The 26,176-nt window shown below is 33.0% G+C and overlaps 2 protein-coding genes across 3 annotated transcripts; one reads left to right on the top strand and one right to left on the bottom strand.

Moving 5' to 3' along the window:
* Positions 1 to 11,257: 11,257 nt before the first annotated feature.
* LOC114288441 (uncharacterized) lies at positions 11,258 to 17,100 on the bottom strand. Of its 2 annotated transcripts, XM_028231946.2 has the most exons (8): positions 16,129 to 17,100; positions 15,040 to 15,385; positions 14,646 to 14,781; positions 14,441 to 14,538; positions 13,903 to 13,968; positions 13,556 to 13,645; positions 12,522 to 12,698; positions 11,258 to 11,679 (listed from the first exon to the last, which is right to left on the bottom strand). In XM_028231946.2, exons 1-8 carry the CDS (start codon positions 16,725 to 16,727, stop codon positions 11,644 to 11,646), a joined length of 1,548 nt encoding a protein of 515 aa, XP_028087747.2. In that variant the 5' UTR covers positions 16,728 to 17,100; the 3' UTR covers positions 11,258 to 11,643. The 2 variants fall into 2 exon arrangements, with proteins under 2 accessions (XP_028087747.2, XP_028087748.2); XM_028231947.2 differs by lacking the exon at positions 13,556 to 13,645 and having other exon boundaries at positions 16,129 to 17,032.
* Positions 17,101 to 23,379: 6,279 nt separating this feature from the next.
* LOC114270142 (uncharacterized) lies at positions 23,380 to 25,950 on the top strand. The gene is made up of 2 exons (XM_082874645.1): positions 23,380 to 25,058; positions 25,155 to 25,950. The coding sequence occupies exons 1-2, from the start codon at positions 23,470 to 23,472 to the stop codon at positions 25,471 to 25,473; spliced, it is 1,908 nt and encodes a 635-aa protein (XP_082730771.1). The 5' UTR covers positions 23,380 to 23,469; the 3' UTR covers positions 25,474 to 25,950.
* Positions 25,951 to 26,176: the final 226 nt, after the last annotated feature.

Here is a 26,176-nt window from a genome sequence, read left to right as displayed (position 1 = left end):
TTTTCGAGCTTTTTGAACTAGTTTCTTGTTTGCAGTTTTTTTTTTCTTTTACAATAAATTAAATATAAAAAAGCATTAGACTTAATATATTATGATACACACCCCTCAAAAGATGTATATTATATGTACCTTATAACTAAAGAATAAAATTATATAATTTCATATTTTCTAAGTCATAATTGAAAAAACAAAATAATGTCATAACTAAACATAATATAAGGTATAATTAAAGTTTTTATGAGTCATAACTAAATAAAAAAATGACATAATTAAAAGTGCATAAGATATATCCCTAATAAGCTGTGCATATTAGAATTTTCCTATTATATTCGGCAATAAGTAGCCCAATAAAATACATATAAGTACAGGACGATTTCAAAAAGGATAAAAAAGATCTCCAGGTAGAAAGGACAATAGACATTATTATAACTAAAATAAATAAATAAAAAAACACACAATAATAATAATAATAACAACAACAACAACTACTACTAGAACAATCATCACCAAACAAACATTGCCAAATAAATTCATGATCCGTCCATTATCATAACTGATAATTGTAGTGTTGTAATTCCCACCTCTACGTTACAAAATAAATCATTGTGATGCAGGTTAAAGTTTAGAGAATATGAAAAGAAAATAAATCTATGGTGTATAATTTTCTTTACTGTTGGCTAATTATTTTGTGATGTTTCAAAACAGTTTTATTTTAGTAATAGCAATGTCATTAAAACATGTTACAGAAAATGGCTTTGAACTATTATTTTTGGTAAACTTGGAGTCAAGATTAAGAAGAATTCACACATTATTTTAGATGTGTTCACATTGATTGCATATAATTGTTTGTTCAAAATCATTAAAGCGTTAATTAGACATTAACTTCAAAAGTCATCATGTGAACTTGTTCAAAATGGTAACTAAAATTGTCTCATATTGGTGAGATATAAAACCTATTTGGTTGTTTTATTTTATTTTATTTTTTCAGTTTTTAGAGAATAAAACTTGCTTAGTGAGCTGTTTCTATAAATATTTTAAAGAAAAATTTCTTTAAAACAATACACTTTTTATAAATTTTTAACACTATTTTAATACAAAAAAAATAATAATATGAAAACGAATGTGTTTTTGAACTTTTCAATATTTTATTTAAGAGAACACACAACAAAAGAAAATAAAAAATATAAATATAACCAATCACGTGCACAAAATTTCAAACCAAAACTTTAGTTCCATAGAATAAAGAAATGTTGCTCCACAAAAAAACAAAAAGTGAAAGAGATTGAATTGAGATATTTTTTATTCAATAATTTTATAATAATTATATTTGTATATCACATTTGATTTATCATGGGTGTTATTATCATTACATTAAAAACAAACTTAACTAGCAATATTCATTATTCTAATATAGCTATGACAACTTATAACATTATTATAAGGAAAAATTGTGATTATTATAACATTATTGATTGAATTATTATGAAAATTTTAAAAGTTTTACTAAAAAAAAAAAGAAAAAGAAAAAAAAAATTCCAAAAGTTTTAAAGGGTTGTTTGGAATAACTTAAATAAATATATTTTTTATCTTTTTATAAAAAAATTATAAAAAAATAATATAATAAAAAAAATAAAAAAATGAATTATATTGAAGTTGGCACCGTGACCTTAGTAAAAAATCCAATGAGTAAGAACTTGGCAACTAGCACAAAGTGGGATGATAGGTCCTGTCCAAATCTGAGAAGCACATAAAGCACACACACCCACATCCTAAAGTGCCCAATTAATGATTTCTTTTGTCCAAGCAATGCACTTTTTACCCACATGTGTTTCAGATGAGCAACTTGAGATTATTTATTTATTTTTCTTTCTTATTTATAATCTTTTGAGATTTTGTGAGGATGAATATTATGGACTGAGAATTATAGAATTAATGAAGCATGCCCGTGTGATTATAATGTCTGCATATATCTAATTCACAGTGGAGATGAGTGTGGAGACATGTGGGTAAAAATCTCAATTCATCAGCTTTTTAACTTTGGTAGAGTCAAAAAATTAAGTTAGAAGGGCACATATTAATTATAATTTTTTATTTAAAAACATAGCATGACTAATATTAAAATAATAATAATTTTATGAGTTAAATTTAAGTATAAGAAATTAAAAATCATTATTAATAGGAACAAATCAAAATTCTATAATAGTGTGTAATAGCTCGGTGTGGGATAGTGATGTAAGTTTGTAACTTTAGCACTAAAAATTATGGATCAATATTTCTAATTTTAGAAAATAAAAACACATTATTTATAACACAAATTATTATAAAATCTATTTAAGTTTTATTTCACAGAAAATATTAAAGAGTTGTCATTGTTTATAAATGATGTGTTTTGAATGAAAATTATAAAATAATCTTATAGTATCATACCTATGTGATACTCAAAGCATGATAAATCACCAATCATACTAAGTAGTCTGTCAACTACTTAAAAATAATGAGTTAATTATATTTAATCCATAAGATATCTCACTTCACTATTGATTTAGACTACTGCATAAACAATACCATATAGTGCTTCCAAAGTATCAAATAACTACTTATTGTAAACAATACAATAAATTCTTAGTCAAAGAATATGTTAAGAAAAAAAAAAGAATACATTTTGTATATAATCACAAAACAAAAACAAAAACAACAAAATTTTAAAATTGAGGGGGGCACATGACCCCCTAGGTCTTCTTTGGCTCCGCACCTGCTTTTAAACACATTTGGGAGTTTTTTTTAATAAAATAAATTTGGATTAAAAAGTAAAAAATAAAAAATTAGATGGAATTTTAGGATGGGAAAGAGTGACCTGTTTTGACTTGAAATGTGTGATATTGTAAAAATACTTTAATTTTTTTAATGAAAAATGCTTGGTGACTCGAATTTATATGGTTCGAATGACTCGAATGTGTCAAAACGACGTCGTTTTACACTAAAAATAATGTCGTTTCAAGACATTCGAGCCAAAAAAATTCTAGCCACCTAACATAGTTGTTTTTTAATATAGATGTTTATTAATATCTAATCGTATAAAATAATTTAGTTTTTATTCTCTTTCATTCAACATTATTCTGTTTTTATTCTCTTTCATTCAACATTATTCTGCTTCCATTCTTATCCTATTTCGTTTTTTGTGTTTCTTGTATGGCACTTCTTTAGTTTCTTGTATATTGAGACTCTCATTGTATAGATAATGATGTTATTACACATTCTATTATGGCTCTTTTTGTTTTTCTCTCATTTTCTTTTTATGTTTTATTGTACTAAATTCTAGGACCTTGGAGTTTTGTGTACTTTGATCTTTGTAAGTTATTTGTCATTCCAGACTATAAAAATCACATTCTTTAAATTCAATGTTAAAAATATAAATTATAAAATGAATTGGTCATGACGGAATTACACATAACCAAGACGAGTTGAGGCGAGGGAAGGGTCAAGTATGAGAACAATATTCACTTAAAAGGATTATTGTATATCATCAAATAAATTTTATCGATTTTTTTCACCTCTTATATAGATTTATACAATAAATGATATCTGTAAATTTAGAATTCACCATAATAAATAAATAAAAGAAAAAATAGGTTGTGTGCCCCATTATTTTTCGTTCATCCTTCAAGAATACACTGTTTTTCTTGTGAATCCATATATACATTTTGATTCTATTTTACACTTCAGTTTTTCGAAAAATACGTAAAACTTTCTTTGCAAATTGTTTTAAAAAATAATTTGTTAAAATTCAATGTATAAAAAAAGAAATAGAGAATTGTATTATTGATTTATTGTTCTATATTACAAATGGTGAGGGGCTCCTTATATAGGAGATGTAGTGGAGTAGATGGTAGTAGGTGGTAGTGGTAGGTGTGTAGTAGGTGGTAGTAGGTGGTGGTAGGTGTAGTAGGTGGAGTAGGTGATGGTAGATTTTAACAGCCCCCCGCAAACTCAAGGGGGATAGGAACTAACCAACTTGAGTTTGGAGAGAGTAACAAAACAAGAAAATAATCTGAAAAATAAAAAATGGATAGGAGACACTGTATGGTCGTGTCAGACCGTTGTAGAAGACTGTATGGTTATGGTAGACCGATGTAGAAGACAGTTTATGGGGTCATGTCGGACCGTTGTAGCAGACAAAGTTGTGACAGTTGTTGTGACAGTTTACGGAGTCTTGCTGGACCCTTGTAGAAACTAACCGGAATCAATGTCGGGACAGTTTACAGAGTCTTGTCGGACCCATGAAGGAGCTAACCGGAATCAATGTCGGGACAGTTTATAGAGTCTTGTCGGACCCTTAAAAAAGTCGCACCCTCAAAAGGTGTTGTGACAGTTGTTGTGACAGTTTACGGAGTCTTGCTGGACCCTTGTAGAAACTAACCGGAATCAATGTCGGGACAGTTTACAGAGTTTTGTCGAACCCATGAAGGAGCTAACCGGAATCAATGTCGGGACAGTTTACAGAGTCTTGTCGGACCCTTAAAAAGTCGCACCCTCAAAAGGTGTGCCCAATCTTTCAAAAGGCGTGCCATCAAAAGGCGTGCCCAATCCATAAAAAGGCGTGCCATCAAAAGGCGAGCCCAAGTCATAAAAAGATGTGCCGGACATGATGGCGAGGCGCGTCACCATATTGGCTTGCGCGCCCGTTTTGTCGGCTGGCGTCAAGTGGCGCGCGATGCGCGTGTCTGCCATGGCTATTTAACCAAGACGGATGCTGAGGCTGAGGCTGAGGCTGAGGCTGAGGCTAAGACAAAAAACTGGCTAAAAACCTCTGAGAAACTCTTCGTTGTCTTGAGAGAGATACTCTGTAACACTTTGTAACCAACCCTTCTCTGAAACACTCAGCAACCCATAACATGGCCTCGTCTTCCCGTTCAGCTACCCAGAATATGGCCTCTTCGTCCCGTGGTCTGCTCACTCTCTTTCCCGACCTCAACGAGTCAACAAGAGAGATAACTGGTGCGGTGGCCAGTGAACCTCAAACAAGCGCCTCTGGTTTTGCTCCGTTGAACTTTCCGATGTGGTTGGTGGAGCAAAAAATGGCGGTGCAAACTGATATTGAGGCCAATCAGTATACTTTGAAGTCATGTGTGGAGACCATGACAGCGGTCACAAACCTATCGCACCGGCTGTAGAGTAGGACAAATGAGGTGCAGCAGTTAAACGGCCAGCTGGCTCTGCTCCAACGCATGTATAAGGATGCGCGAGCAGAGATAAGTGTGCTAAAGGCGGAAAATAAGGAGCTGAAGCGGAAGGCCACCGTGATGTTCCGATTTGGAGGTCCGCCATATGCTGTAGTGGAGGAGCAGGGTGGAGTGATCGTGCCCAGTGGAGTGGGAAATACAGAGGCAACACCGTCAAGGACCGCCCAGGACGGAGGCAAGAAGAAAAGACCGGCGGAATAGGCGAAGAAGTGAGGTCGGTGGGTGGCCGTCTGCAGAAAAGAAAACAAATCTTGTGGTGTTTTATTTTTATTTTTATTTTTGTTTTTGTTTTTGTTATTTTTTTTTTTTGGTTATTTTTTTTTTTTGTTGTGTAAAATTGTGATCGGGGTTGATCCCGGAGATGAATAAAATATGGTTTGGTGTGCAAAGCTGGCATGAAAGGAATTTGAAAAAGAGTAAAAAGAATGTGAAAGAAAAATAAAGAAAGAAATAAGAAGAATATATTTGAAATCAAAATGAAAGATGGAGAAAATAAGAAAAGTGGTTCACGTGGTTTCTTGTCCCACGGGTTTTTTTGAAAATCGGCAATGGTTTTTTTTTTTTTTTTTTTTTAATAAAAAGTGGAGCGGTGGAAAGAAAAAAAATATATATATATATTTATATATATAAGATAAAGAGGGTTTGGGCGGTGGAAAATGTGATGATGGTTTTGAGTGGAGAATATTTTAGAATAGAAAAGGTTATATAATATATTTCTCTCTCCAATGTCCCCAAAAGCTGTCCGAGCATTTTTTTATTTCTATTAACCAAGCTTGGGTCCTCATCCTTTGGCAATACCCTTGGAACATGCTCTGTCGGACAGTAAGGGTTGAAACACGAAGAGGCAGAGAAACGCGCCTAGGCAGCCGCTCGCAAAGTAGAGGCGCACCGGATCGCCGAACAGGAGGAGAAGGAGCTCGAGAAAGCTAGCCGCAAGCCTGATAAGAAAGCGAACCGAGTGTCGATTCCGGTGCCTAAAGTCACCGAGTCGGAGCTCCAGCGGCAGAGGGAGGCGAAGCGGCGGCAGAGCCGGACTCAGGGAGAAGAGGAGTACGAATCGCGATGATTCGATAATTGAGGCAAGGTCGGTTGAGGGTGCGATTGCGCAGATGGCGGTTGCGGATAGTTTGCCGGTCGATAGGCATCCCATTTCTCTCTCACCAGCCACCCACTGTGGTTCCTGGTGGTGATCTTGCTAAGGTTCAGAGAGCAGTTTGCATGATCTCCAACTCCACAAGTGTTGCTGAGGTGTTCTCGAGGAGTGATCATAAGTTTGATCTGATGTATGCGAAGAGGGCTTTTGTGCACTGGTATGTGGGTGAAAAGTATGGAGGAAGGAGAGAGAGAATTAGAAAATTTGAGTTTGTCCGGCGGACGGCCAAGGCGAGGCTGCCGCCCGCCGGTGAAGCGGAATCACTAAGGTCTTAACCTTGCTCTGATACCATGTTAAAATTCAATGTATAAAAAAAGAAATAGAGAATTGTATTATTGATTTATTGTTCTATATTATATAGGAGATGTAGTGGAGTAGGTGGTAGTAGGTGGTAGTGGTAGGTGTGTAGTAGGTGGTAGTAGGTGGTGGTAGGTGTAGTAGGTGGAGTAGGTGATGGTAGATTTTAACATAATTTTTGAGAAAATTCATGAAAACAGACCAATTTTTAAGAAACATCATAAAAAACATTTTTCAAAACATTTTTTTTTTTGCACAAAAATAAAGATGATATGTAAATTTTAACTTTTTTTTATTATTTTGATTCCGAAAACACATAAAAATAATTAAAAAAAGAAAAGAAAAGTAAAAAGATAAATATGAAAACACAATCAAATCCCTTCACAAAATTTCAAACTAATGTTGAGTGTCATAGAATAAAGAAATGTGAGTCCTAGGAAAATAAATAAATAAATAAAGTGAAGAGCTTGAGATATTTCAGATTTTTTAGTTGTACGTGCAGGGCCAATTTCATGGAAGTTTCAAAAGTTATCTACAACTACATAAAGCACACCCACACCATAAAATGTCCAATTAATATGAATTCTTTTTCCCAATCATTGAACTTTTTACCCACATGTCACAAAGGATTTATCAAAGTTGTGTTTTGGATATTGATAGTGATGATTTACATTTTTTATGGGCAACTTGAGGTTTTTTTTTCATTTTTTATTTTAGATGAGAATGGACAACTTGAGTTTATTTTGTTTGGACAATTTTGAGTTTTTGTGTTTCGATTTTTATAAGTCATTTGACACTTTGAATTATAAAATTGGGATTGGTTTCCCTCTAGTTTGTGATCGGATTGAAGGGTACTGTTGGGCCTGTAGAAGGTCCACCACAGCTCTCGTTTCGATAATCTAAATTACTCAATGTGTAGTACTCATTAAATACGATAAGCTTGTAAAAAATCACGTTAATCAGATATCGATAGGTACGTGATCAAATTAGTTTTGTATAAAAAAAATAGACGGTGAAAAAATAAACGGTTGACAGAAATCTTATCCGATAAGATAGCTATCGATATTTGATCAATGTGATTTTTTACAGGCATATAATACTCAACGAGTTCTACACATTGAATGGTTCAGATAAACCCAGCCGTAAAAAATTAATTTTGAAATTCAATATTGACAATGAAAGTTACAGAATCATATTAGGGTTGTATTAAACCGATGTGGGATGAGGTAAGGGAGTCTCTCTTCCTGTTTACAATGCAATTTAACTTCAAATCGATATCAATCAACCTTCAAGTCCGTTTACTTGGAGCTTTATATTTCATTTGACATTTGTCATTTTGGACTATAACATCAATTGAAATTCGATATTAAAAATATAAGTTACAAAATTCAATAGGTCGGGTTGGAATTACATTGAATTAGGATGGTATGGAGTTGGAGCAATATCAGGGCAAAATAAGGGAACAATGTTCACTTAAGTGGGGGTAAGGTTGGGGTACAAATCTCCCGATCTCACCCACTTCATTGTTATCTCGACTTATAATACGCATGTGACATGCCATCTATCTTAATTATTAAATTTATTGAATAATTTTATTGAGGTCTATTTTAAAAGGTAGATTAAAACTTGATTTTTTAACTTATTTTTTAAATATGTAAAAAAATAAAAAAGTGATGTAATCTAAAAAATCAAAAAATTAAAAAACTAATTTTAACTGTTTTGCCAAAATAAGCCTGAGTATTAACCCAATGTCCTAATCCAAACCATTAATTAGAGGTTGGTAGTGGCCTTTCCAGGAAGTTCACTCCCACTTTGCCTTGGCCCAATCAACTCAACCAGCGACTAGGTGAATGGGATGTCGTTTTCACTTTTTCTTTTCATAATTAATTATGAGTAATAAAGCATTGAACAAAAGTCTCCAAAGATTAAGGTAAAGAAAAGTAATATCTTCTCAAATGTGTTTTTCATTCATTGGGAAAATGAAAATTTACAAAATGTTCATGATGAATAAGTACAATCTCACTTGACTAAAGGTTCTTTTGGGATGTGGGTTAATTTTTTAATTTTTTAGTTTTTAGATTATTTTAGTTTGGAACTAAAAAGTCTTATTTGGAATATTTTTTGACTTTTAAGAAAGAAAAAAATAAAATGATTACTTTAGATATGATATTTTGTTTTATTAATTTTTTAGTCTATTTTATCTTTTTATAGTTATTTTAATCCCGTAGCCTCTTCCCAAACGAGTGCTAAAATCTTTTGTGAAACTAAATTAATGATTAGCTGAAGATTGATTTACCCAACCAAATCGATGTTGCATAAAACAATGTCTTAAATGTCATTATTAGCATAGAGAAATATACAAAACAGATTGAAAATATTTGAGACGCTTTTAAAAAGATTTTTTAATTTGATCCATAATAATATAATATGATAAGTGTCGATTTTTTATTTGTGATATACTCAATCATATATGATTCAACTTTCTTATCACATTATTGTAAATAAATTTATATGTCTAAAATTGTAGGACTAACATTTCTACAGATAAAAAATTGCAATTACCACTAGACTACTTTTTTGATTTTAGGACTAACATTTCTACAGATAAAAAATTGCATATATATCTATAGACTATAGTATACTAAAATGTGATTTTTTTAATTATTTATTTATTTATTATAATGGGTTGTTCTAGAAGACAGGTTTAAAGAAAGGGTAAATTATGTCAAAAGTTATTGAATTTTTTATTTTCTTATTAAGCTCTTAAATTATGCCCTCTAAGTTCCCAATTTAGTTAAATGAAACCCTCCTATTATATTTCGTCCACTTTCTGAAGGATAAATTGTAAATTAGTCATAATTTTTTTTTCTTAATAACCAAAAAAAAAAAAAAAATCATAGAACCAACACCTCTTCCTTCACCAGTATAGATTTTTAATGTCGATAATGATTTTTATATATATATATATATATTAGGAAAAATGGTTTGGAGATTATTGTTATCAATTTTTCATTTATCAAGTGTCAAAAGTGGACATAATGTAATAGAATGGCTAAATTGAATCAATTTGAAAAGTTGAAGCTTGTTGGAACGAAATTTTTGTTTAGAAACTTCTGAGAAAACGAACCAAGTTTTTGAAGAATTAGAAATACAATAGATTAGCAATTTCATGATATGTAGATTAGCAATTTCATGATATGTACGTGTAACTTAAGGTTAAAAAAAAAAAAATTAAAAAAATCAAGCCTCTATTAAAGAAAGCATAACGTTAAGCTAAAAAGCCTTCGAAAGCCTTAAAGATTACTGGAAAAAGTGCTAAGAAAACAAGCTTTACCAACATGAAGACTAATCTCAAAAAGGCATGGCATCAAGTGAAGTTTGAGAAGATTAAGATTGAGCCTAAAAATTTCAAATCAGATCAACTTAGTCAACTATCATCGAGTTTGGTTGACCAAGATTGAAGTTTGATTCACGAGACACGGTTTTGGGCCAACACCCCAACAAGTTTTGAATGTTAAATATTGTGACTTGATGTTTTTGGGTTGTTGGTGAGCCTAAAAAATCAACCTACTAGTGATTGTTATGTCGAAGAGGTTTGAACTTAAAGTAACCTATAAAATCTTCGATTGTAGAGGTTTTAGTTGAACCTAAAAAAACACCGTTCACTTTTTGAAAAATTATTTAATAATTTTAAAATACTACGTGGCCATATTTCAAGTCAATCACTAATTACTTAACTTCTATATTATTCCTCAATCCCCAACATAAATCATGAATCACTACCCCTCTTTATCAATTAAAACTTTATGGAGTATCATGTGTTTATACACCGAAAATACTGCATAATCACCCTCAATTTCTTGCGTTTATTCCTTTACTTTCTCGCATCTAATTTCTCATATATGTTGAATGAATATTTGAATTGCATGATTTCTAAATGTTGAATGAATGATTAATTGTATTCAAGGAAAAAATAGCTAAGCAATAATATGGTGCTTTATCTTATTCCAATATATATGTATACCCTTATTCAAGCCTTGCCATTGAAATGTTTGCAGGATGAGAAAGGGTCATCATCTAATCCAAAGGCCGGGCTGGCTTGGCTTTTACCCAGTCCAAGCGCACATCCCTAGTAGGGTAGGCCAGCTTGGGTTGGGCTTGGACCTGGGTTTTGCAGCTTGGGCTGGCCCTGCCAACCCGTGACAGGCAGCCACACACACGTCAGAAAATATGGAGAAACTAGGGGGCAATCAAAATAACAAGAATAACCCTAAATCACATCCCGTCGGGCTAAGCCCGCAGGCCACCTGTTGGCCCATCAAAGATTGCCCCTCTTCCCTTATCATGAACCAGCCCATTAACCGATGGGCCAACTTGGGCCTAAGGTTTTAACCAATTGACCAGCCCAACCCGATGTCAACCCCTTAAGAGAGAGAGGATCGCCAAACAAAACAGATTTTAATTTCCCAAACTATGCTATAACAGATAATGGCAGGAAAAGCTGTATCACAAAAACAATTATTGAAAAAAAAAAAGAAGGTAAAGAGAAAAAATAACATAGAAACAATTTCCAGAACCAGCTAATATTAACCGCATCAATTTTGAATATGACACATGAACAAACACTATTGATATTCATTTTTACAGATCATGCACTAAAAGCAAGTGGGATTATTTCCTGTGTGAAAACTGGCATCAATAATATTATTTTACAACAAACAGAACCTAACGGACCAGTCCTCGTGCATTTCCACCTTCAAGCATTGGGAACCGTGCAATGATAAAGCAGTTTAATCAATAGGCATGACACAATTTTAAGCCCACTGCATTCAGAGAGTTGTGTTCAAACAATTCAACGAGTATTGTATGTACATTTCTGAACCAAAGAAGGCTCGTGTGGACGCTCAATGAAGTGGGTACAGTACAAAATTCGTAGTAGAAAAACCATTGTACTCAAAGTTCCTCTGAATTGAATTTGTTCCAAGCTTCCTGTTTTGATATACAAATATAAATAAATAAAAGAGAAACAAGAACTAATAGATGAAAAGAAATTTCTAGGACCCAACAAAACAGTTCTCGAGGATCATTTTTGTGTTTAGGAATTAACACAACAATATCTATATGTTCGTTTCTCAAGGGAAAAGGTTAGTTTCGCGTTTAACCCAGAAAACAATGTAATCTTGTGACCAAACAAATTATAACATAAATATATATGGCTCAGTATAACCCAAGGGATTCATTAGTTGGTCAAAACCCATAAAAATTTATCCTAACACATTTTGGCAGATGCCTGGCATGGCACTCAAGCTCGAGTTTTTTTTTTTTTTAAATGAAGAAGAAGAGGAAGAAGACGAAAAAGAAGAATTAACTATAACTAATAATAAAACTTTTTACAAGAAATCAACACGGTGTATGGTGAATAATTTATGATTCGTCAGCCAATATTTTTACTTTTATATTTTAAAAGTATAGGATAACTTACTAATCTTATCTTAGATAAAAGCCTTTTGGTCTGATTGGTCAGGTTCAGTATGTCATTTCTCGGTTGCTGCCACTTGGCAGTGTAAAAAAGGTTATGATGGGAAGTAGTCTCAAATTCTCAATTACATGAGAAGAAATATACAATGGGGTGAGACAATAAAACAGGCATTTCAAAATGAGTAATTCTAGAGACCTTAAAAATTCTACCAAATGTCTCTCACCATGCAAAACATTTGGTAGAATGTTTAGGATCTCTAGCATTTTGTTTCAAAATAACAAAAATGCCATATGAAGTTGTAGGACATTAATTTTATGTTTCCATATACTTTGTCAGAATGCCAGTAAAATACCTTAAGAACATCAAAAACCTTCTCAGCAATATACTTTTGTTGAATATCGGCACCTTTCTGTTGAACCTTGTCAGGATGAACGTATAAGGTAGCTTTATAATAAACCTTTTTCACAGAGACAGAAGTAATCAAGTCTATCAATGAAACTGGCTGCCAACGACATTCAGGCCATAGCACCTGGACATCATCCCACACGTATGAAGGATTAGTTGATATTTTAATAAAGGTTTGTGTGTGATTCCCAAAATATTATATAATACATATACATACATATATAACCAAAAAAATTTGAAAGGAAACAAAATTCATTTTGTGTACTAAAAAATGAAAGATATTAACATTGTCCAATGCAAAAGGCATTCACAAGACTAAAAGACCTCACTCCCCATACTACAAAGTTTTGAGACTCTTATTTTATTTATTATTTTGATGACCAATTGTCCGGACCAGCTTACGTGCAACTTGACTAATTTTGAGACCCACGTAAAGCACCTCCTTCACATGGATCAGGCAAATCTCAGGTAGAGCCCGCGAGTGTGGCCCCAAATAGTTCATAGCACATAAGTGGGAGTTGAACCTGAGACCTAGAGGAAGCGTGTACCCCCAAGTTGCACCTACTAAGCCAACCCCTTGGAGTTAAGTTTTGATTCTCTTATGAGATCATGAAATACAAAATGTAATGAATAAAGTATTCAGTAGCGCAATCTTGCCGAACATCTTTCAGGTATTTTCAGAAGTATGCAGCATGGGCACTTGGGAGGGGATGACTTTTAACTAATCATTGGGTATTGATGATCATCCATCTTGGCTCCAAATTGTTGTTGTTATTATTATTATTATTATTATTATTATTATTATTATTATTGTTTGTGTGTGTTCCTTGTGCCCCAACTGTTCAGTTCCTTTCCTAAAGTAATTGCGTTTTCCCAAACATTAAATAAAAAACCTCTATTCAAAGTAAGAGCATATGTAATTCAAAATGCTACAATAACAAAGGAAAGGGATCAGAAACAGATTATACAGTCATAACGCACATATTGCAATGATGACAACAACGCACGCAAATTTCCTTCCTTCCCTGCAGCCCATTGCTTTACATTGTTGTCTAGAGTTTCAGCAATCCTCTGAAATCATGCAGCTTAAAGTCAAATAAACAACAATTTTTCGGGAAATTCTAAACAGGTTCTAAGCAGGACTGGGAAGGGGGGGAAAGAAAATTTTAAAAAAAAGAAGAAAATTGAAGAGAAAAGAGACAAGACAGACAGTACATGCTCATTATCAGACAATCAGTAATTCACAAACAACTTGTAATTGGAGAAAGGGTCTCATCATTCAATAAGAAATAAATGCTTAGCTTTAGTTTAGCACCACAGATACTTACATGCCTCTCTTCTTGCTCCAGCTGAGTCTGAAGGTCCCGCTGATTCTTTTCTGCCAAAGCTTTTGCCTGAACGGAAAACATCAGAACCAAGCAGGTTCACAACGCGAGTAGCATTTGGTAAGCGTTTATGAAAACATATACTTAATTTGGAATCTTTGTCAAGAGTAAAGAAAAGTCAAGTTTTGATGGTAAAAAGCAGTTCAGGGAAATAAGATAGTGACATGGGTAAGGAAGTGTCCTTTTTTCATGCAATCCTTTTAACAAAAAAACGTAGCAAAGTCACAATCATCAAATTGAGATGGTCTGAAAGCTGATCACTATTATATCATTTTCAGTTGTATACCACTATTTCGTTTTGCATCTCTACTTTCCATTACGGAATTGCCTGTCTCTTCTATTTCAATAAACTTTCTTTTTCTTTAATACATCAGCCAATAAAATAAGAAAAAATGCTGATTCCATACAAGACCTGGATACATGTAATTTAACTATTTAAGGAAACAACTAGTGGTGAAATGAAATGAGGGGAAACATATACCATTCGCTGCTGGGTCCTCATATGATGGTTTAATCTGGCTTTTCGTCTTTCTTCACTTTCTCCTTCAATTTCCTGAAATTCTCCACATGAAGGGGCAGCTTTTGCAAAACAAAACAAAAATTAAGCATTAAGCATCAATAGCAATGTCTCCCCCAAAAGACCTATGCAATGCCATGATGAAATCCCATTTGGACAACGAGGTTACCTCCAAAAAAGAGCGAAAAGTCATCAACAATATTTGTAGTGGGAAAAGCCTTCTTTGCACCAGATGAAGTCATAGAAGGAGTTCGTTTCACTCCAGGGTCTCCTCTGCTCTGGAACAATGAATCAAACACAGGGTCCTGAATCAAAAGAGGCAAAAAGACAGAAAGCTTAGACCGTTGCTTTTGGCCAACAACTAAAAAATATGGTAGAACTTTTAGGCTATGTTTGGATCATAAATTTGGATAGAGATTTGAAAAAGAAAAGGAAAAGGCGACGGAAATGTGAATGAAATATAAGCTAATTTTTTCTCCATTTTCTTTGCCTTTTCCTTATCATTTCTAATTCCCTATTCAAATCCATGATCCAAATACAGCTTTGTAGTTGTAAGTTCTTACGGCCATTGTAGACTTATGCCTTGAACCACTGCTTGGCTGAGCACCCATATTGAAAAGGAAGTCTAGATCATGTGTAGCTGTCTCAACTCTTTCCTTCGGGGAATAATCTGATTGCTCATTTGCATTATTTCGCACCTTACCCATGGCAAAATCCTCAAGTTCATCAACTGAAGATAAAACTGAGCTTTTTCCTGCATATTGTTCCACAGGTTCTGAAAACAACCCAGAAGTATATGCCTGGGAGGGAGATTGCTCTAAGACTACAAAAGGGTCTTCTGATGAAGTGGAGGTTGATTTAGCTGAACGACCACTTGACAGTGGAGAGCAGCTTGTTTTTGCATTTTCTCTGTGCAAAGAATAAAAATAAATAAACAACTGGAGATCAGACTAACTATAGTGAACATAAATAATTCAGAATGAGAAGAGACTGATGCTGCAAGAAATAAACCACTACATAAAATGACAAACAGAAACGATACTGATATTGAACTAATTATGCCTCTGTTGCTCGTAGTTCAGGAGACAACTGATAGATATTGAGTTATCAGATGGGTACTCTTTCATAAGAAACCTTATATTCATGCCAAGGACTGCTTACAACTACTTCCACTCAGGTTTAGTTATTTTATGGTGATTTGATGTACAAGTTAGTAAATGTTTGTTTTCTTCTATCTCTGTATTGTCGATTCTTGTTTTTGTTTAGAGATGATTCTCATTATAGTTAGAAACTCTTTGATTGCTAAGAGTTTCTAAAAGTTCCTATTTGAGTTAGCTATGCTTCTCCATAAGCAAGTCTACAAAAACAATTGAACACACCGGTTACTCATTCAATGCAAATTTTTTGAATCTCTTAATTAAATTTTCAGCAAAATCTATTCCAAACTTGTTACATCATTGAAAATTTGTTTTGCAAACACCACTGCCAACAAATTCCCTAAATATTCAGAAACAACCAGCTGAACTCTCTAAGAATTCAGATTCTTCCATGGACATATACATGCAAATAAACACAAACTTCCAGATAAATTATTGGCATTCAATTAATAAAACTAAACACAATCAATACCCAATTTGCAAATTAGCACATACCCATTACTTGAAGTGCTACTTCCACCAAACCCAGGTATCAAATCATCCAAATTCTGATCACTTTGCTCCATTTCTCCCAAATTCTTCCTCAACCCATTGGATCCCAACCCCATTCCACCAAAATTTCCTAACAAGTCATCATTATTGACTGCTGTGGAGCTCTTCAACCCCGGCATTACACCAAATATATCATCATCTTCATCATCGTATACAGATGACCTCACACTAAAATTATTCGAACCCTTAAAAATTGAATCCAAATCAAAACCATCACCACCTGATGGCTTCGAAGTCTTAACAGGTCCACCAAATACGTCGTCAAAGCCATCAAAATCAGTTAAATTCCCGGCTTTCCGATTGTTACTGGATCGAGAATTTCCGTGGATATCACCATCGAAGGACCCAGTAGTTGAATTCCAAGTATATACCGATTTCGATTGATTTACTGAAGTGGGTTTGAGGTCGGAACTGGAATTGATTCCGAAATTTCGAGAACCTCGATTGTTAGTGTTCGTTTTGGTCTTCAAATCGGCCATTGGGGTTGATTTTCCCTGTGCTTTGAACCCAATACTTTCAACCAAAACGCCAAACTCGTCCATTTGCAAAGCGGTCAGGTTCGTATCGATACTAGTATGTGTCGATTGAGCTGTGCAGGGAGAGAAATGATAGCGAATCGAGTGATGAAGAAAAGCTAGGGGAAGAAGATGATTTGCCAAACAGTGCGAAATGAATTAAGCTTTTTTTGTGTGTCTAATGGCTTGGTGTTGGAGAGAGGTTGGCGGTGGAGAGTGATGTGGAGCGGTGGTAGAGAGAGAGGGGGAGACAGAGAGAGTGAGATGGGGAGTCAACGGTTCCGGTGAATTTGAGTAGTGGGCCACCCCGTGGCGGGGGTCGGTGGACTAACAAGTTATGCTTGCCTTGTCGGACAGAGCGAATAACGTGTTTTCTAAAGGGCATGATAATGACTGCATTAAGCTGAGGGTAAATTACAAACGCATCTTTTTTAATGTTTATATAAATTATAAATTATTTTATGTGATTTTAAAAATTATATTATGTCTTTTATGATTTTTAATTTTATAATAAATAGTTTTTTTTATTAACAAATTATCAAGTTAATTAATAATTTTTTGTAATGTTAAAATTTTATTTTAATTAATAATTGAGATAATTTTATTATTATATAGGTGAACAGTTAGAAATTTTAGTTTTTTAATTAATTCTATTAATTAAAAATTCTGATAGGGAGGTATTTGTATTTTTTCAAATCATAAGAGGCAATTCATATTTTTAGCAAATCTCGGGAGATATATTTGTAATTTACTCTTAATGTTAAAATGTGAGTAAAAAAGATGACAAAAAAAAAAGATAAATAAAAAAAATAAAAAATATGTTGGTTGTTTTAGAAATAAATTATTTTAGTAATTTTTTAATTAAAATATAAGATGAAAAAAATAGGGAGATTTATTTATAAGTCCTTTTTCAGACACTTATGGTAGGCCAAGTCCTGTGTAATTTTTTATAGAGTCTCAAGTCCTATTTAGATAGGAATGTATTCCACAAGATCCTACATAAACGTAACGTAACGTGACACCTACATAAACGTAACGTGACACCTGCATGAACATAGCGTAACGCGTCACGTTACGTTTCGCAAACTTAATGAGTTTTTATTTTTTTAAATTGAATGTGAAAATGTTGCTGGTTTATGTTGGTGTCACGGTACGTTTCATATAAATATGATCTATGGTAACATTCAATTTCCTATAGCCATAAATCATAGGTGTCACGTTACGTTTATGTAGGTATCACGTTACGTTACGTTTATGTAAATATAATCTATGGTATAGGAAATTGAATATTGCCATAAATCATAGGTGTCACGTTACGTTACATTTATGTAGATATGATCTATAGTAACATACAAATTGTATGTTACTATAGATCATAAGTGTCACGTTACGTTTATATAGGTGTCACGTTACGTATAGGTGTCACGTTACGTTTATGTAGGTGTCGCGTTACGTTACGTTTATATAGATATGATTTATGGTAACATTTAATTTCCTATATATGGTTTTACTATTATTTATGATATTAACAACTAATGTTGAGGGTAAATGTGTCAACAAACTTCCCACAGGACTTATGAGAACATAAGTTTTTTAGTAGAACCATATGTAACATAAGTCTCCCTAATAGGACTTATAAATAATTTGAGATGATTTTTTTGTTTTTTTATGAAAAAAGAGGGAAAAAAGAGGAAATATGATTCTAGTGCACATTTCAATACTTCGTTTGGTTTAAGTTTTTAAAAATTAATCCTAATGTCACATTTCAAATCATGTTTGGATAGTAGAGAATTTTTTGAATTTTGAGTCTATCCGGTCATCCTTCTGGACATTCGGCTGATTAACCGGAGTAGTACCTTTTTTTTTTTCTTTTTTTTTTTGGCAATTGCCAATCGTCACTTGTTATTTGGAAAAAAAAATTATATTTGTTTTTGATATTTTTTAAATATAAAAATTATTTTTTTAGATCAAAATGACAAATTATTTTATTGAATTGAATTTTAAAAGAGTTTGGTTATGAGTTTCGAATAAAATTTTCAATAGAGTTTTGAATTGTGTGTTTGGTTATGAGTTATAAGTTTTTCTATTACGTTTTGAAAACTCTTTTCAAAACTTATAACCAAACAAATTTTTTTATTTCATATGTTACATTAAAAAATTAAAACTCTTTTCAAAACTCATAACTAAACAAATTTTTTCTTTTCAAATCATAATTTCAAAACTCATAAACTCAAAATACAACTCTATTATCAAATCACAATTTTAAAACTCTACCATACACTATCAAAATTTTTTATTTTTGGATATAATTTTTTAACTTTTCGACCTTAGAGCTCTCTTGGGAAATAGCTTATAAGTTAATTTATTGACTTTTTACCTTGTCTGCGTCACATCATTTTATTTTATTTTACATATTTTTTCATAATTAAAAAATAATAATTTAGCACTTCCTAAAGTAAGAGTTTTAATTTTTTGACTAATGTGGAAGATCTCAAAAAGTTTGAAAAGTTTGGATAGTAGTCAAAAGCTAAAATGTCACGATTCAAACCAGTATTCAAAGGTTTCACATTCTAAAGTTTTTATAGTAGTAACGCAAGCGAATAAATAAAATAAATTGAAATAAAATAAATAGGTACTAAAAAGTTTGTTTAAAATGAAAATAGTCATTTGAATTTTATTTTATTACAAGAGTTCAAAATTACAAATAGAGAGAAAAAAAAAAACTACGATTTATTCTCAATCTCGATTCCGCTAAATCTCATTACCTGAAGGGGACTAACAGTTATAAGCGCGTCTTGCTACCCACGCCTTTTCCCTATATATATAGGTGTCAATAATCTAACACATCCTCACCATTTTTTCCAAACTCTCTTATTCTCTCTTCGCTTTCTAATTGTTGTTATAAACCTTCAAGTTTAGTTTGGGGTATTTAGTAGGTCGCAATAAACGGAGTAAAAAGTTAAAATTAATATTAAGGTGAGTTATATTATATCTTAAGTTATCATAACATATTTCATGTATGTTTTGAATTACCATAATTTATTTTATACAAATTATGTTGTATAGCTTATATTTAGATATAACATTTTCTCTACAACGAAAGTATGTGCGCCCCAAGCTGTCTTGCTACCCACGCGTCTTGCTGCCCATGCCTCTTCCCTGTATATAGGTGTCAATCATCTAACGTATCCTCACCATTTTCCCCAAACTCTCTTATTATTCTTTCTTGAATAATGTTTTAGAGCACTAAATTGGGAGCTCTAGAGCATCACTAATGATGTGGCACAGTGGCCCCCACCAAAGTGATGTGATGTTTTGGCTTGAGTTTGTTTGTTTTTTTTTTTTTTTTAAGCTCATTAGAGCTATTAGTGATCCAAAAATTAGTGGGATGAATCACCACTCATTCTTTCTTTGCTTTCTAGTTGTTGTAAACCTTTGAGTTTAGTTGAGAGTATTTAGTGGTTCGCAATAAAAATTTTGAATTACATGCTTCTAAAATTTAATATTAATGTGGTGTTAAATTAATTGAACATTTGGCGTGTTACATAAAATAAAAAAAAGTTAAAAAGTCAAAGAACATAAAAAAAAAAAAATTAAAAAAAGGTTAAAGATTTTATTTTCTTTTTACTTTTTACACTTTTTTTTTTCAACTCCTCATATTTTAATCAAAAAGTTGTTAAAAAAATTATTAAAATAGCCTATTTTCAAATGTAAAAGTTATTGAGATTTTATTTTAGATAAAATTATAGTGCATCCCATAAAAACATGTACATCATAAAAAATTGTGATTTTTGTGATGAAGATTATAGTTATTTCTAATATATGTTATGACATTTTGTGTTGAAGTTACAAACATTGAATTTATGGTGTGCATTTTAAAATTAAAGATGATAATGTTACAATACTTTCAGATTTATGTTATGATATTTTATAGTAAGAAAAGTTATAACTTTTATAATGAAATAGTCATGACGGTTCATGTTTATGTTATAAAATTTTATAAATAAATTATGAAAAACATACCATATGTAACCATTTTAGAGGTGGACAACATAACCTCTCACAATTAAGTCATAAAATAAATAAAATGAGGAAACTATACATAATTACAATTACAAAGGGAATGCCCCATACCTACTAAATTTGCTTCATAGAGATAGAAAGATATATACATATCTTTTCACATAAATGTAAATAAATAAGGCTCTGTTTGGTTGTGATTTGTAATCAATTTTCTACACGTGTGTTTGAGTATGATATTTGGTTATGGTTTTGAAATCAATTTTTCACACTCTTTGCAGAGAACTCTGATGCACAGGCCGCGTTTTTTGTCAAAATTTTGCCTGAGGAAGTCCACCCGGAAGACCACCCGGATGTCCTTGGGGACGTCCACCCGGATGTCCTCTGAATTCCAGATTTTTTTTTTTGGCAATTGATTTACATACTCGGGAAAAATGTTTTCTGAATTTTTTTAAATTTTTTATGTGTTTTAAAATAATTTTGAGTTGTATGTTTAGTTATGAGTTGTAAATTTTTGTATCACATATCAAATGTCACATCAACAATTCCCCACTCAAATCAAACCTCTTTTCCAAAACTATTTTCAAAACTCTTTACCAAACAAATTTTCTACATTCAAATCATAATTCTACAACACACAAACTCAAAATAAAACTCATATTCTCAAATCACATTTACAAAACACAACCAAACGCAGGCTAAACTTTTTGATGAATATTGGATATGGACAATTCACATGTCATTTTTTTTCATCTTATTTTTAACACAGTGTTAATAAAAAGTTGAGATTAAAGCAAATCAAAATATTAAGAAAATAAATATAATCAATATTAATTTAGAGCAATGTTGTCGAATTATGATACATATCGTGTATTACTGTTCTAATTATATGTATCGTATTGTATCGTGTATAGTAAAATACATGAACAATAAAAATATAAGTTGAAAAAATAGTATGTTACAGCACTAACTATAAATATATATCACCAAAAAGAAATATTTTAAATATTTGAAACGTATCACGTATCATATGATATTGATAACACTAGTTTAGAGAGAGTGATAATGGTCCTAATTGAAAGGAATAATATGTAATTTTTCAATATATATTGACAAAGAAAAAATCATTTTTTCTTATTGATGACAAAGATATGTCAATGGTTCAAGTGTAACAATCAGCAAACAGAGAGAGCAGGTATATATATATATATTACAATTTAGGTAAATGAAAACAACATAAATAAAAAAACTAAGCTCGGTGGGCTGCGAGCACCAAATCGCCCAAGTCAACCAATGACCACCTCGTGCTCGGATAGACATCTGTGATACTTGGATTATCTCGACCACCATCGTCACACTCCGTACTTAGTACAACCTCCATTTGTAGTGAAGTTTATACGATTAAGGGATATTTTGAAAATATGATTAAAAATTAATTTTTTAACTTTTTTAATTTTTTTGATTATTTTATAAAAAAGATAATGTAATCTAAAATAAATTAAAAGTCGACTTTTAATTTTTTAATCCATAATCCCAAATAGCCCCTAAGAAGTGAACCCCACAGTTGCAACTATGGTCGAATCAGGAGAAAACATGAACTTGCACTACAAGTACTATTATGCATGCACATCTTAAGAATAGTGTCACAAAAAATCACATTCTCGCTCAGGTGAAAGGTTTTATATATCTCGTTGACAATTCACAAAAAATGCATGCTTTTCGTTATACATCTACTCTCTCTCATTATTTTTTTCTTTAAAACACACCTAACTTTGTCATCGAAGAGTCCTTAGAAAAAACATTCACCGGTGAGTTCTCAAGAATTTATGTGCAGGTTTGACAAACTATATATAGTAACCGTTAAAATACAATGGGCCTATGAAGCACGGACACCTCTCCGAGGGCTCCGTACCAGTGTCGGACACGTGTCGGACACGGACACGCGTCGGACACGCGGTGGACACGTGTCGGACACGCACTACAGAGTGTCCAATTTTTTTTTTATTTTTTCTGAATCCGGACACGTCCAGGACACGTTATGGACACTTTCGGACACGCACGGGGCCAATTTCAGAATTTACAAAACATTTTTAGGGTCAATTTCAAAATTTACAAAATATGTTTGGGGTCAATCTGTAAAAAAGCCCTAAATCGATCAAAAAGCCCTAATCGATCAAAAGCCCTAATCGATCTAACAGCTTAGTAGAGATCAAAAAGAGAAAGAGAGAAGGCGAAGAAACACAGGAGAAGAGAACCTGGGCTCGTCCGTCGCTCGTCATCGCTCGTCGCTGCTCGTCGCTCCTCGGCCGTCGCTCGTCGCTCGTAAGGTACATCTTCTTCCTTCCTCAGCTTCGGTCTTCTTCCTTCTTCTTCTGGTCTTCGCCAGTCGATGTCTCTCTCTCTCTGTGTCTGTCGAGGTCTCCTCTCTCTCTCTCTCTCTCTCTGTCTGGTCTTCGTCCATCGTCTCGACTTCGGTCTCTCTCTTTCTCCTCGACTTCGGTCTCTCTCTTTTTTTTTTCTATTTTCTTTTTATATTTTTTTTCCCTATATTATTTCAGAATATATATATATATTTATTAATTAATTTTTGTTAATAAGTCTTTTTTTCAGTATTTATTTCAGAATATATATATATTTTATTAGTTTTTCTAATATATATATATATATATATATTATTAGTTTTGTTAATTTTAATAATAATGTGTGTTTATTAATTTTATTATAGGAACAAATTTGTAATTCTGAAACAATGGCTACTGCGGGTGGTAGTTCTAATGATGTACCTGATGATTATTTTGATGAGAACAAACCATTGTGGAAGTATGTAACTAAATTAGCAAAACCTGGGGAAGGTGGAGGAAATTGCCAATTACAATGTAATTTTTGTAATAATACTTTCAAAGGTTCATATACAAGAGCAAGGGCACATCTATTAAAACTTCCAGGAAAGGGAATTGGTGGTTGTAAGAAAATTACAAGTCAAAAACTTTCACAATTGCAAAATGAGAATGATGCTGCTGAATTGAGAATTAAAAATGCTCATCCCAAAAATGTACCACTACCCCCTTCTAGTGTATCAATTGGTAGTAGTTATGCTTATGAATCAAAGAAAAGGAGGACATGTGCAAGTGGGAGTGGGAGTGAGAGTGGGAGTGGAAGTGCGCCTGGGAGTGGGAGTGCTATTGAGAAAGCATTCAACATGAAGGATAGAGAGCAATTACATTTTGAAATTGCTAGGATGTTCTACTCAGGGGGGGTACCATTTAATCTTGCAAGAAATCCTTACTATGTTAGCTCTTACACATTTGCTGCAAACCATAATATTCCTGGATATTTGCCTCCCGGTTATAATTTGTTACGAACCACATTACTTCAAAAGGAGAGGGCAAATATTGATAGATTGTTGCAACCAATTAGGGGTACATGGAAGGAAAAAGGGGTGAACATTGTTAGTGATGGTTGGAGTGATTCTCAAAGGAGGCCTTTGATTAATTTTATGGCGGTGAGTGAAAGTGGGCCTATGTTTAGTAAGGCAGTTGATTGTTCTGGAGAAACTAAAGACAAATATTTTATTGCAAATTTGATGAAAGAAGTGATTAATGAGGTTGGGGCTAGTAATGTTGTTCAAGTCATCACGGATAATGCTCCTAATTGTAAGGCAGCTGGACAACTCATTGAAACTCAATTCTCTCATATTCTATGGACTCCTTGTGTAGTGCACACATTAAATCTAGCTTTGAAAAATATTTGTGCGGCAAAGAATATTGAGAGAAATGAGGTCACATATGAAGAGTGTAGTTGGATTAGTGATATTGCCGGAGATGGTTTGATGATTAAAAATTTTATCTCTAATCACTCAATGCGATTGGCTATGTACAATGAATTTGTGTCATTGAAGTTGCTATCGGTTGCCGAAACACGATTTGCCTCCACAATTGTGATGCTCAAGAGGTTGAAGCTTATAAAACATGGGCTTCAAGCAATGGTAATTAGTGACAAGTGGAATTGCTATAGAGAGGATGATGTTGGGAAGGCCAAATTTGTAAAAGAAAAGATTTTGGATGATGTGTGGTGGAACTACATTGATTACATTCTTTCCTTCACGGGTCCTATATATGACATGCTTAGGGCTTGTGATACGGACAAACCTTGCCTTCACTTAGTGTATGATATGTGGGACACAATGATAGAGAAAGTGAAGATGACAATATATAGGCATGAAGGGAAAAGAATAGATGAGGAATCTACATTTTACAATGTGGTACATCAAATTCTTGTGGATCGTTGGAATAAAAACAATACTCCTCTCCATTGTATGGCACATTCATTGAATCCAAAGTAAGTATCACATTTAAATTTGTTTTAGATATTTCATTTTAATGGACTTATCTAGTCTTTCTTGAAATAATTATTTTTTCCTATTTTGTATTGTAGATATTATAGTGATGAGTGGCTCCATGAGGATCAAAATAGAGTTCCTCCACATAGGGATGAAGAGGTGACACGTGAGAGGAACAAGTGTTTTAAGAGGTATTTTGAAGATATCACAGAGCGAACCAAGGTGATAACTGAGTTTGGAAAATTTTCGGGTTATGTTGAAGCATTCTCGGAGTATGATTCTATTCATAATAGGTGGCACATGGACCCTTATACTTGGTGGTGTGCATATGGTGCATATGCACCATCTCTTCAAAAACTAGCTTTGAGATTACTTGTGCAACCCGCCTCTTCATCTTGTTGTGAGAGAAATTAGAGTACTTACTCCTTTATTCACTCAGTGAGAAGGAACAAAATGGTCCCTCAAAGAGCGGAGGACTTGGTGTTCATTCATAGCAATCTTCGTCTTTTATCAAGGAGGAGCTCCCAATACTTGCAAGGAGAGAAAAAAATGTGGGACATTGCTGGAGATAATTTTGACTCACTTGATGATATTGGAATGCTTGGGATAGCTAACCTCTCACTTGATGAACTGGCTATGGAGGCGGTCCTATTTACAGATGAAGGAGAAGATGGAGGTGGTGGTGAAGATGTTGTAATAGTTTCCTCTACTTAAATTCACATTTTCTGATATTTATGGATTTTGTAATAGATGATAGTTATTGGTACATTGGATAATTTTATATTTTGTGGTTTGATTTTCATGCATTTTGTAACAATTGATGGTTGGTAGCTTCAAATGACATGTTATGTATTGATGGAATGCAATTTTATGTTATTTCAATGTTTTTTTAATTATTTTTTAATAATTTTATGACATATAATAAATAAAATTAATTATATATATTGAACGTGTCCCCAGCGTGTCGTGTCCCCCATTTTTTGAAAATTTGCGTGTCGGCGTGTCCGTGTCGTGTCCGTGTCGTGTCGCGTGTCCGTGTCCGTGCTTCATAGCAATGGGCAAAAAAATCAATTTAAAATTTAAACAACTAAATCATATAATGAAATACTCAATTTTT

This window comes from Camellia sinensis, chromosome 6 (genome assembly GCF_055761805.1).
Source record: "Camellia sinensis isolate YWXY chromosome 6, ASM5576180v1, whole genome shotgun sequence".
NCBI lineage: Eukaryota > Viridiplantae > Streptophyta > Magnoliopsida > Ericales > Theaceae > Camellia > Camellia sinensis.
The sequence above is the reverse complement of the archived record's forward strand: the minus strand, read 5'-3'. Positions and strand labels throughout refer to the sequence as shown.